General features: G+C 32.6%; 1 protein-coding gene across 1 annotated transcript in view; it reads left to right on the top strand.

Moving 5' to 3' along the window:
• The window catches only part of sing (MARVEL domain-containing protein sing), a 34,386-nt gene extending 22,518 nt beyond the window's left edge, over positions 1-11,868 (top strand). The window contains exons 3-4 of the mRNA XM_085821259.1: positions 2,101-2,241; positions 10,280-11,868. Coding sequence (XP_085677385.1) covers positions 2,101-2,241; positions 10,280-10,357 — 219 coding nt within the window. The 3' untranslated portion in view covers positions 10,358-11,868. The remainder of the gene's footprint in view (positions 1-2,100; positions 2,242-10,279) is intronic.
• Positions 11,869-12,895: the final 1,027 nt, after the last annotated feature.

A 12,895-nucleotide genomic window follows, 5' to 3' on the forward strand; every position in this document is an offset into this window, starting at 1 on the left:
GTCTTAGGTGACCTTCACTACCACATCTCCAACACCTTAGAGCCACTTTCTTCTCGCTCCTACTCCGTATCAAAGCGTCGACTTGTCTGGCTAAATCATCTAAACGAGCCATCAGTTGATCCACTGGCTCATGGACTCGCACAGCTCTAACTGGGTAGCGATCTGTACTAGTTGCTTGCTGGGCTCCCTCGAACTTCATGGCGTACAACAGAGCGCTTTTTATGTCCTTTACATCTGCCATTCGAAGAGCTTTCTGTATTTCAGGATCCCGGATGCCGTCGATGAAATATTGCAGCGACAGGATTTCTCTTGTTTCTGTCGGGCACTCCGAAAAGGCGTGATGTGACAGCCTTTCAACATCCGTGGCGAGCTCCTGAAGCGTTTCGGTGGGCTTCTGCTGACGGGATTTTAGTTGAAGCCTGCTGTAGTCTTTCAAACACTTTTCACCAAAGCGCAGCTCCAATGCGCCGGATAGAGCTTCAAAGTCTAGTCTCTGGTTTTCGGGAAGCGTCTTCAGGATATCCGCTGCGTCTGCTCTCAGAGAAGCTACGAGATAACAGGCCTTAGCTTGGGAATCCCATCCATTCGCATCCGCAACGATAGAAAACTGGGTCTTATACACTTCCCAGGATGTCTTCCCATCATATGTGGATAGCTTCAGAGATGGACGAGCAAGCATCGGTAAGAATTTAAAATCATCACTCTTGCTCCCTGCCGTCGCTACGAATTTCTTTAAAGTATCCATTTCTTTGGCAACTGCAGAAACTCTCTCATCAGTTTGTTGTTCGATTTGTTGTTTAACGGAACAAACTCTTCCTTCTATTTCTTCTTTGACTGAATCAACTCTGTAACCTATTTGTTGTTCCACGGCCGAAACTCTGTCTTCTATTTGCCCTTTCACAGAAGAAACGTTTTCTTCAATTTGTCCAACTTTAATTTCGACCGCGTCTATTCTGCCTTCCATAGCCTCAAATTTATTTTCTATTACGCAGGTAATTTCTCTTTTCATTTTGTCCTGACCTGCTTTCATCTCATCTTTAAAGAATTTCATCTCTTCCTTAACGGATTCCAGGCCCAATTTCATTTCCTCTTTAATTTCTTCTTTAAAAGATGTTTGGCCAGCTTCCATCTTTTCTTGGAACGCAGCAAAAGCAGTAATGAGCTGTCTCAATTGTTCTTCCATTCCTCTTGTTATTGGCATTCAAACCCCACTCCTGACACCAAAAATTGTTGCGTGCGTACGGGTTCGTTATGAAATGAATGCACAAGTCCGATGAAAAATGAACAAAAATTTATTATTATCACAACAAAAATGCTTAAATTTTCTCAAATTATCATGCAGTATTACAATATCTCACAGTAGTTATCTTTTAACTACTCAAATGTCCAATAGAACGTAATTCAAAACAGCTAAAGAACGCTAATCCGCGAATTCGCTACAATCAACAAGAGCAATTTTCTAAACAACAACAAACTAAGCAACTGCTACGAACTGAGATGTTTTCCTCCTTTTATAAGATTTTAAAAATCACGCGCTAGAATTTTCCAGTACTTTCTCGAAATCAAAAAGAGATATTTATTTATTTAATGCACGCGCTCTTGTATTTTCAATTTTTCGGCTTAGCTTTCTTTTAATATTCGTCACGCGCTGCACTGCGCGAGAAATAAAACCATTTAATTTATAATTGAAACTAACATTAGCTTTTTTAAATACCAAATTCGTAACAATATTTTAAACCGATGTCTTCATGTCTTAGTAGATCGTTTAACAGTATTGCATACAGCACCGTTCCCCCCCCCAGTAATATTTTTTTTTTTTCCCGCGCTAAATTAATTTTTATGATGGGCTTTACATGATTACCAAGCTTGGTAACATTTGGTCCAGCAGTTTTCCTTTTACAACCGTTTCAAAGTGGAACTTTAATTATAACCGCCCTGTACATTCAGCTTTATTTTATTGCTATAAATAAGAGCCAAGATTTGCATATTATCGAAAGTCATCTTACTCTGGATCACTATGTATTAATTTATACTTTTTTTTTAATTTCTTCAGCTTGTTTTATCGACTCCTGTACTTTTTTTTTTTTTTTTTAATTTTAGGAAATAGTCCAGAATATTGTGGCAGCCATCTTGTATTCGGTGGGTTCAGCTTTTCTGATTATGCATACTACGCTCTTCTTATGGCCAATGTATATTATTATTCCGTATTTCCAGGCTTATCCAGCTCTTATGACGGCAGGGGTAAGGATGAATTTCTCTAATTTTTCGTTATTATTCACTTTTGATTGACGGTTTTAACCATAAATGCCTTAATATTTGACTTTTTACTTCATTGTACGGAGTAAAAAAAAAACTCGACTGGTTGCTCGCTTATCCAATAAGTTAACATATCTAACTTAGTAATTTAGTTTAAAATATTTTTTATTTTATTATCGGTGCTGCCACCTACGAATGATCAAACTAAATTAAATATTATCTCCTCACCCCTCTAAGTTGTAAATCTTGCATGGCTAGCGCATAGAAATTACACCTATGTCGAATTAGATATTCAAAAGAAATCCCGCAAAATTTTAAATAACAGATTGTTTTGCAAGTAGGAATTGTTGCTGGAATCCTCCCCTCCCCCTAAAATCTCTTGCGAAACAAGGAAAGAGAAAATTAAAAATTTCTCAAAGGCACCATTTCTGCATTACAGGCTGGCACCGGCCCTGAACATAAAAATCATAAAGAATAATTAATAACACAAAATTTATTGAATTAATATTGCAAAATCAAACGTCTACAGCTTGCAGCATAAAGGTGGTAAACCCCAACTAAAAATTCAAACGTTACGTTAAATGCGGGTAACATCTAAGTCGCGCAGTGGCTAACAAATAGCTCGCGCTTTTATTTTCTAGATCTAAATAGTTTATATGTTTGAGTGAATATTCAGTGTTCTGTTCAAGTTATTCAGTGCGTGACTTGGGATTGTTGCCGAGTAATTGAACAACGCCAACCACGGAAATGGATTACAAGAGAACTAAGTGACCTTTTCTCCGATAACAGGATCACCTGCAAGTGGTTCTCGTGACGGGTGCCATTTCACTATGCACATAATCCGAATATACTATAATAACAACATGCAAAATTAATATAGATTTGCAAAATAACATGGTGTAAGGACTGCTTGCTCGACAAACATCTCTCGCTTTGAGTCACAAATTCAAAATGTAAACGGAAATTTCTTGCGACTCACTACCGAATATATGTCATCTTCTCAAAACATTTTAAAATTTGGGCAAATTTTTCGCAAGGAATTGTCACGAGTCGTCATTATTATCATGAACGGCTGCTAGTTGCCAAAAACCTCTATGTTAATTTCATTTAATGTTTTAAGCATGTATAAAAAATATACTTTAACCAAAAAGTGGAAAATAGCTTAATAAATAATGATTACGTTTTAAAATGTTTATTATTTAAATTAAAAATAGAACTTTACTATATGTACTTTAAAATGTTAGACTCATTACGTTTTCCTCAATAGTGCTCTTAAGAAAGGCAAATAAAACTTTTTTTGTGTTAGCAAAAATGCAACTAAAATCTTAAGAATTATATTATTCTTTCGCCCAACCCCACTTAAAATTTCATTCTTTATAATCAAGATACTTTAACCCTTCTGAAATACAGATAATCCTTGACTTACGACGAGTGCTGTTCTATGACTCCTGTCGTAAATCGAGGATTTATTTTATCCTTGATATCCTTAATAATATTTTTATAAATTAGGCTTTTATTTGATATAAAACGGATTTAAGAAAACATAGAATTTATAAACAATTTATTTTTATACATATGCACTATATATGTACATATTTTAAATGTGTCTGTGTATCTACATACTGTTTCTTTTGTAACTTTGTTTTCTTTCTACATACTGTTTTTCTGATGTATTTTGCTATCATCCAAAGTGTCGAGACTCTTGGTAAACGTTGAGCGAACTATCACTTACTTTAAAATAAGCACTGAAACTTGAAAAAAGTTAGAAAGCATATCTGGTGCTTACAAGCTCAGTCAACATTTATGGCGAGATAACGTAAATTCAAATAATCTAGTAGCCGGAAGCTACTACATTATTTGATTATAGAATCTACTTAATTACTTGAAGCTACTTGATTATAGAATCTATTAGCCAAAGGGTACACAACGCGAAGTTGGCTCAAAACTTAACCGGCGTGGATATCAGCTATTGGAAATTATAGTGCAAGGCCGAAGACTGCATATCTTATCTAAAAACCTAGCAACGTGGCCTCGAGTGGCAGAAGACGCCTTGTCTTACAATCTAAAAACCTCGCTTTAAACACAAGCTAACTAATTTGGATTCTGGCGGGAAAACGGAAAGGAAAAGTGACTGTAAAGATTCAAATGTACAATAACTGGTTAATCAACATAAAGGAACCTTGCAGTTTAAATTTATCAAAATTAAACATGAATAAAAAATTTTAAACCTTGTCTTTAATAAAATAACAGGTGAGTTATTATTACCATTTGATTGATTCATTGCAACCAAGAGTAGTTTCTTTAATCAGAAAATTTTTGTTTTCTGTTTGTTTCAATCTGAAATATTGTCACTTTATTTCCCCATATATTCCGCGATGACATCGGATTACTCCTAGAATTGGCTTTTCAATTTTTGCAATATTTTGATCCATATTGTCGAGTAACTAAAGTCTGATTTAATTTAGAAAATGCTTCAGAGAATCATTTTGTAGTATATTTATTGAAAGACGATTTCTCTCTCTCTTTTTTTTTTTTTTCCTTTCTTTCTTTCTTGTTATTTCCCCTTCTCCCATACTCAATGCCCCGATTCAGCTTGCGTGCTATTTTAACCACTTCTTCGTCAATTTGTTCCAAAATTTCGTCCTCGTTGTATTATTCGTGCAGATCAATGTTTTCCAAAATTCCTCGCATACGTTCTTCTGATATCCTGGTCGCATATTTCCCCAAAAAATTGCGTCAACGCATCGCGCTCTTTTATAGATATTTTAAGTTTCCTGAACATTCAGTGACTTAATAATGATCTGAAAACAACTAAGCCAGTTCTCCCCCCCCTTAGTGTTTTTTCTTATTTAACAAAATGAAAATTTCGCACTAACAAAATAAAATAAAAAAAAAAAAAATCTTAACTAAGTTTTACATTTCGCTCACTAAATTTTATAAAGCGTACATAAATCCTAACAATAAGCAAAGGAAAAAAATTCAAATTTATTTTCATTTTCTAACTCAAATCTAAAGTTTGGTATCTGAAGATATATTTTTTTAAATTACACTTTGTAATTCAAATATATTAGTAGTTCAGTATTAAAATATTTGACTGATATTTATTTCAAATAATTACAACATGTTTAATTAATCACAAAGCAGTTTAATTTAAAATAAACTTTAGTTTAAATTAAAAAAAAAAAAAAGAAAGAAAGAAAGAAAGAAAATCTGAAAGCTTTGAGATTTTATATTACGCTCAAAGAGGCGTTTTTTTAACGTTTTTTGTGTTACCTTTATTTATAAAATATCATGTTCATCGCACTTAAACCATAAAATTCAATTCAACGGCCATAAATTATTTATTAAAATAATTTTAAAAGAGCATATCGTTAGAATTTCCGATGCACAGTCTCGCGCGCTGGAGATTAATAATGCGTTTTTTTTTTTTTTTTTTTTTTTTTTTTTTTTTTTTGTCGTACAGTGTTGCTATTGCTCGCTTGGAAATCGTCGAGTTTCTTAATCAAAATCTCATGGCGTAGCCCGTATATGGTCATAGGGCAAACTTTGTTTTGCAAGGTGTACCGGGCTGCGCCCTAACAAAACAAAACATGCTTTACAAAATATGAAATAATTAATAAAACAAATTCCAAATTCGGCTGAGGCAGTTCGGCAAATTCGGCTTATTCAAAACTGGATGGCTCTAGGTACCGTCGTTTATCACATTTATGAAGATTCTTCATTATTTAATTTCTTTAAGTATAATACAGGGCGACAATATTTGTTGGTAACAATTTGAAAAGTAATTCAAACTTTTAAAGTTTCCGACGCAAATTGCTAAAATGAAATTAATAGCCCTTCTGGGCTAACACCCTTTGGGCAAATAAACAAATAATTAAAACTTTCTAAGCTTTCAGATCAAATTTGACAAGGTGACAAAACTTAAGAATAAATAATGATAATTTAGTCTATTTCTCTTATTTATTAAATTTTTCGTCTACGCGTAAATAAAAATATGTGTGTTCGTATGTAAAGAACCAAAAGCTTTTCTATTTCTTACATCTTAAAATTTGATGACGTTGCCATTCTGGATTTTGTAATCTTGGAGAGAAATTACTAGAAATTATCGTCATCACAGATTGTAAAGGCTCATCGGTGAATTGGGCTCTTTGCTTATTCATTTTCAACTTTGATAAAAAAGCTGTTCACGTACAAATGTATTCTCGAACAAAGCGATTATTCTTAAGGCAAAATTTCGCAACTGAACTAATTTTATTTTATTTTTTAACTTGCGCAAATAAAAGTTAATAAAATCTGTGTCTTCAGATCTCTGAATAAGAATTTATTATCCCAATATAAATTAATTACCTCCCTTTATAAATTTTCTGCTGGGCTATTCACGTTCGTGTTTAATGGCAATATAAATTCGGACTTCAAATTTTACGATTTTGAAATCTTTGCAACACCTATTGTCAGTGGTGTAGCTAGGGTAGGGCAAGGGGGAACATCTGTCCCCGGGCACAGCATCCAGGGGGTCTCAAATTAATATTACGGAAGTTTTTTTAAAAAGTGTTTTAAACAAATGTAATTTTTTTGAAAAGTGTTAAAGCGTTTTCCACTCTTGGCACACAGGAAGGAGTGCAAAATCTTCAATTGTCCTCGGGAGCTGAAAACACTAGCTACAGCTCTGACGTAACGCATTTTTGTAGCGACGTTTTAACGGTCATGCTGTACGTAGATGTTGGCGGTAAACTTAAAGTAGAGGGTTTTCAATCGTAGCTTTTGGCTGCCGTAAAAGCCAGTCACTGTATTCGAGGACGATTCATGTGCACTCAGAATTTCAAAGCTAATCTAATTTATCCCCATTTTGTACACAAGATGGCAGCACCAGCTGCAGTCCGACTACCTACAGAGTTAATGAGAGAGAGTAGAAGTGACTTTGTTTAGGATCAGAAAGGTAAATAATAATTTTTTTTTTGGGAGGGGGGGTGATTATGACTCTTGACAGGAGTTTTGAGGATTCATATAAAAAATACGTAATAAACTTTCAATCTTCACTTAACGAAATTTGTATTATAAACACTATTTAATATGTAAATCAAAATTATAATTTAAACTAACAAGAGCCTCTTAATTCCGCCTCTCTATTCTAATACTTCTAGCAGTGCTTAAACTGCGCCGGAGCCCGGCTCCGGTACTTCTCAATTTTTAAGATAAATTACAGTTCTACCCAGAACGCACTGGAGCCCTAAATAAGATGAGTTCCGGTATTTCTTTTTATAACACTGAGCCACAATTTCAAGAAAAAAAAAAAAAAAAATTAGAATACCTAACGTTTTATTTTAACAATAAGCAGACTTTGCAATACTCTATTTGCCTAGAAATGCGAACTCATGAGAACATGAGACGTTCAAGTAAAGTCCCCTCACTCACATGCGGAAAACTTTTCCTTGATGAAGGGCAATAAATTTGAGGGAGTTTGTTTTAGAAACGCCTAAATTTTTTGCCATGCCATTGTATCTAGTGTATTGTTATCGATGCTTACAGTTAGTTATCTTCACAGCAAAGAAAATTTGTGTTCTTAAATGTGGCGTTTAAATACTGAGATAAACTGCTCAAGCACGTCCTATACATCGTCTTCCTACAGTATCCACTAATGCTTTACATTCATCCTTAGGAGTCAGATTCAGGACTCATTTTACCCCTGACACACATCTGCTTGATGGCTATAATTGTACCAGCAGAGAGCCGCGGTCAAACAGAACGCTCTCTCTCACCAAGATTCCCTCATTATATGTTTCCACCCACTCATACTCTTACGCCCTCATTCTGTTTCGCTCTGTTTTTAGCATTATCTTAATTTTCATCAGCTATACTTTCAGTATATTTAATTTTTGTGATGATAAAAGAACTTTTTCCCCCTACGATGAGGGCTAAAATTGGACCGGCTACGGTGCTTCTTAGTTTTTGTAATAAATCATAATTATAGCCGGAGCCCTAAATAAGAAGCACTTCCTAAATGCCTAAATGCACTTCTCTTATGTAACTGAATAACGATTTCAGTACAAATTTTTTATCTCGAAAATTTTATTTTTAGCAATAAAATTATATTAAAAAACGCTTATTAAATTTAATTTATCTCTTTACATTTAATTTAATTTTAATTATTTAATTACTTTAATCTTTAATTATCGAATTATTTCAATAAATAATAATTAATTATCTAATAATTATCAATTAAATTATAATTAATTAATTATATAATAATTATTAATTAAATAACAATTTATATATATTGACATTAATTAAATTAATTAAATATTAATGATTAAATTAATAAAATATTAATTAAATAGCTATTGATTAATTTGATCATAATTAACCATTTAATTTTAAAATTATTAATGAGTTTAATAGTCATTTTATTTATTTATTTATTCTTGTTCCTCTTTGCTGACGAGCTTCCATAGGGCTCCGGCACTTCTAATTTTAGAAATTAAGCCCTGACTACTAGTATGTATACCGTTTTCTAAACTGCTTCATTTATAGATCAGTCCATCATATATGACTTGCATAAAGCTAAGGACATAGCTAATTCGGAACTTCAACCGAAACTTTCTTTTAATAGGATGCCATATACCGGATAACTGCGCACTTTTGTTTCTACCTGTGCTCTTGCTAAGACCATGCCTCGTTGTTCTCTTCCTGTCGCAACAGTATTTACCAGTGAGATTTGTAACTAAATGAATCAGTTTAATCACTAATGGCAAATATCACATCCATCCTCCTCCCTTATATTTATTTATTAATAGGTCAATAAAATAGAAAATAGCTATTTATTAATGTATATAATCCATCAATAAAAATAATAACTCAGCTTGCCATTATTTTTTTTTTCAATTCACTTTAATTTCATTTCAAATTCAAACTGTCCAATAAAAACTGGAGTCGGAGTCGACCTGTTTTTAGCGATTCCGACTCCATAGCCCTGGTTGCCATTCGTAAGTTAATATGTAGTGGCCAGTTATTGCATGAGAAATAATTATAGCAGTGTAGTGGCCAGTTATTGCATGAGAAATAATTATTTTTTATTTCATATATTTGTTCATGTGTTTAATTATTTTATAAAATTTAATATTTTGTTAATATTCATATTTATATTTCTTTTATGCTGAATGGCAACAAGTAGCTCATATTTATATTTAAATTTCTTTATGCTGTATGGCAACTAGTTCTGATTCATGATTACTAGTTTTTGGTTTCAAAACGTTGCTCATAGCGTCGTATTTCGATAGCTGGAAAATAAAATGCAATAAACTTAGCTATTTGTTTATAATTCATGCTGTTCCTAATCATAAATTAATTTTAAACATTAGTAGCCAAGGCTACAAATAAATACTAAATGAAACAAGCTTCATTTTCTCTTGCGCTATTCATATTCGTTTTAAGTGGCAATGAAAATAATATAAGCTAGACCTCAAAATTCTGAAGTCTTTGCGACACCGTACTTACAATAAATGCATATTTGGGGCTGCTGAAATTGCTTCGAGGGCCGCCAGTTTGAGACCACTTGCTTATCCCATGACGTTATTGACTTATAGGTCTCTCGGGGCATTGGTGTGGATCACACATGCGTGATTCTGGCCATGTTTTAATTACCATAAAAATGTAGCAGAATTTCAGGAAAGGCACTTTTATGACTTCGATGATCTTATCTACGCTTTTCATCTTCGCGTTTTTCACTAAACAGCGCAGTGTTAAATTAGAATATTTTTAATGCAAAATGTTTTTATGTATCTCTTGATGTAAAGATTTTGTAGATGAATTTTCAAAATAATTATACAAAACAAATGCGAAAAAATTAAATTCTTTAAATTAAACCTGAAGCAAAAATGGATGTAGGAATTCCAAAATTATTTAAGATGGTCAAACACCCTTAGACCATGTACTCAGAATTTTACTCAAGTGTCTTTTGTGCATTTCTAATAATATTAGATATTTATTTCCAAAGTACTTATTAAATATTTGTACTTTTTTTTTCCAGGTTTTTGGTTGTTTGTGTGGTTTCGTTCATGCAATTGACGGTTATTGCGCCTTCCGAACATTCCGAGGTATTCGATGAGTTTCCGAATTTCTGCGAGCCTAAATATTCTAGTTGCCGAAGCAGACGATATATTTAAGACAAACATTCTATCTAGCATATAAAAAACAAGGTTGATGGTTTAATTACCGGAATGGCAGCCATGACGTAGTTGTATTGAAATAATGTAAATATTCCATCGTCTAAACATGTTTAAACAATGAAGGTTAGAATAGGTTTAAACTAAAATGGTTTAAACTAAATAATATGCGCATAAATATTCATGATGATAGAAGTAGATATTAGTTGAGTTATTGGCAAGGCAATAGATATCCGCGTGAGCAGTTCTTCGTAAAACTGAGTGATCCCAAATTAGAGCAACGTAATAATACAAAATTTTGTGTGAAAATTGAGAAAGCGCTATTGAAGTGTTAGAATTATTAAATAAATGCGCAAGTACATGGTGAAGATGGCATGGGAAAATAAAATGGTTATCAGTATCAAATGAGATTCATAAATAGGGAATTAAAATGACCCCATAGAGGTCAATGTTAATAAAATGCAAGAACGATACTGTTGTGAAACTTCTAGTTGAAATATTATGGTACCTTTAAATTAGTTTTAATGGAAGAATTGTCATAAAGAAGATTTATGCGTAGTTTTTAACTTTTAACTACTTGCAGTTAAAAGACATACTGATGGGATGAAGCTATTTTAATGTCACCGATATCAAGCAGAATGGAAAAGTTCTCAGCAGAATTCTATAAAATAAATTCCTGCTTTCAGATACGGAAAAGCCAAAAAATTCGATATATGAATGCACACAGGAAACATTTTTTTAAAGTTTTAGTAATCAATAGCGTATAAACCCATATTTTTTAAAGTTAAATTCTGGGACTTATATTATCGCATCTTTTAAAAGTAGAACTCTAATTACTTAAATTACTATATTATACAGTTTAAAAAATTAAATTTACTGAATATGAAAATAAAACATAAATTGTCTTTACATGTTTAGGTTAAAATAACACTGAGAACAAACATTAATTTAGAAGTCAAACAACTTTGCACTTTGACAGCTGAGGATGATAGTTCGGTAAAACCATCGAAACTAGTCCTGTGAAAATTTGCAAATATAATGCTGATTTTTGTTGTTTGACTTCTGAAATAATAGCCTTACATATGTTTGAGAAAAACAATTATAATAAGTATTGCCTGTCGAAAAATGGATAAAGACGAAATGGCAACTAAAATAAAATATTGAAAAGTTTAAAATGAATGTATCGTCTGCTTTGACTATGGAAGTTAATCGTTTACGTTATTCCATAAAAAGTGTTTAATGGCAAGAAGAAATTCTTGTTAGTAGCTCAACTGAGGAATTAATTCAGGAATACTAAATGAGGTATTATAATGTGTTTATTTTCGATCTTTCGTTGCTTTCGTGTGTGAAAATTGTGTTTTAGAAGTTAAAAATGTGTATGCATGAATCCATGTTTGCTCATAAATTTGTACGGATTTCTATATTAACTGAAAATAAAAAAAATTTTGAAATACTACTGTGTCTTTATCACGAAACCTTCGAACTTTTTCATGTTCTTTTCTTCGAATGCTTAAATTAATATGCAGTACAAGGACGAATCACATTAAAAGTGATCACCTCCTATATTTGATGTGAGCCGAATGCACAGTTCGAAAGTAATAGCTGACAGGCTAGAATAATTTTTTCTTATTTTTTAAGAAACCAAAAAATATTTTTAATAAATTTTAAATTTCGTTAACTAAGCAGGCAAATTGTGTTTTTAAGACAGTGTCCCCCCCTCAGTTCTATGATGATAACGGATCGAACAAAAGAACTTGCAGCTTGCACGCCATATTATTGCGTACCCAAACAGAAAAAGAAATATAATTCTTCCTCCTGATTATAATATTGCTAACAAATAAGGAATAGAAATAACTTAAACATCAAAGCAACTGCATTTTTCTAAATAATAACACAAATAAATTTAGCAGTGAAAGAACAAACAAGGCTTTTTTAAGTAATGAGAACGTGAAATAAGTCCACCACCCAGAACGGAAAACTCACTGAAAAGCATTCCTCAATTAAAATGTTCACAATTAAGGGGGGGAAAACACTAGATTAAAAATAGTAACTGACAACTCAAAAAAGTTAGTACAAAAGCGCTAACAATCTAAATGTGAGGAATATCTTGCAAATTAATTTAAAAACAGAAATCTAAATTAAATGAGAATAATTCATTACAAAAGGAATGGATATTTAAACAACTGAAAATGAGCAATATACTTTTAAAATTTTCGTTAGAGTAATTAAAACGACTAAGGTCATATGAGCATGCGCAACGAAAATCACGTGATCTCGGATGTCATTTCCGACTTTTTGCGAATTTTTTAGTCTTCTTTTGATACTTTAGTTAAAAATTTTCTGGCAACACTGGCTGTAAGTCTTTTAGTATCGTCTGTGATTCGATCTAGATATCCAGTGTTTTTGTAGCTACGTTTTGTTTTCGCGTTCATAATTAATAGCCCATCTGTCCAAATTGCCCCTTTGGGCTGACAAATAAA

This window comes from Stegodyphus dumicola, chromosome 7 (assembly GCF_044657685.1).
Source record: "Stegodyphus dumicola isolate Sdum_Otavi_A_Nest chromosome 7, ASM4465768v1".
NCBI classification, from domain to species: Eukaryota; Metazoa; Arthropoda; class Arachnida; order Araneae; family Eresidae; genus Stegodyphus; species Stegodyphus dumicola.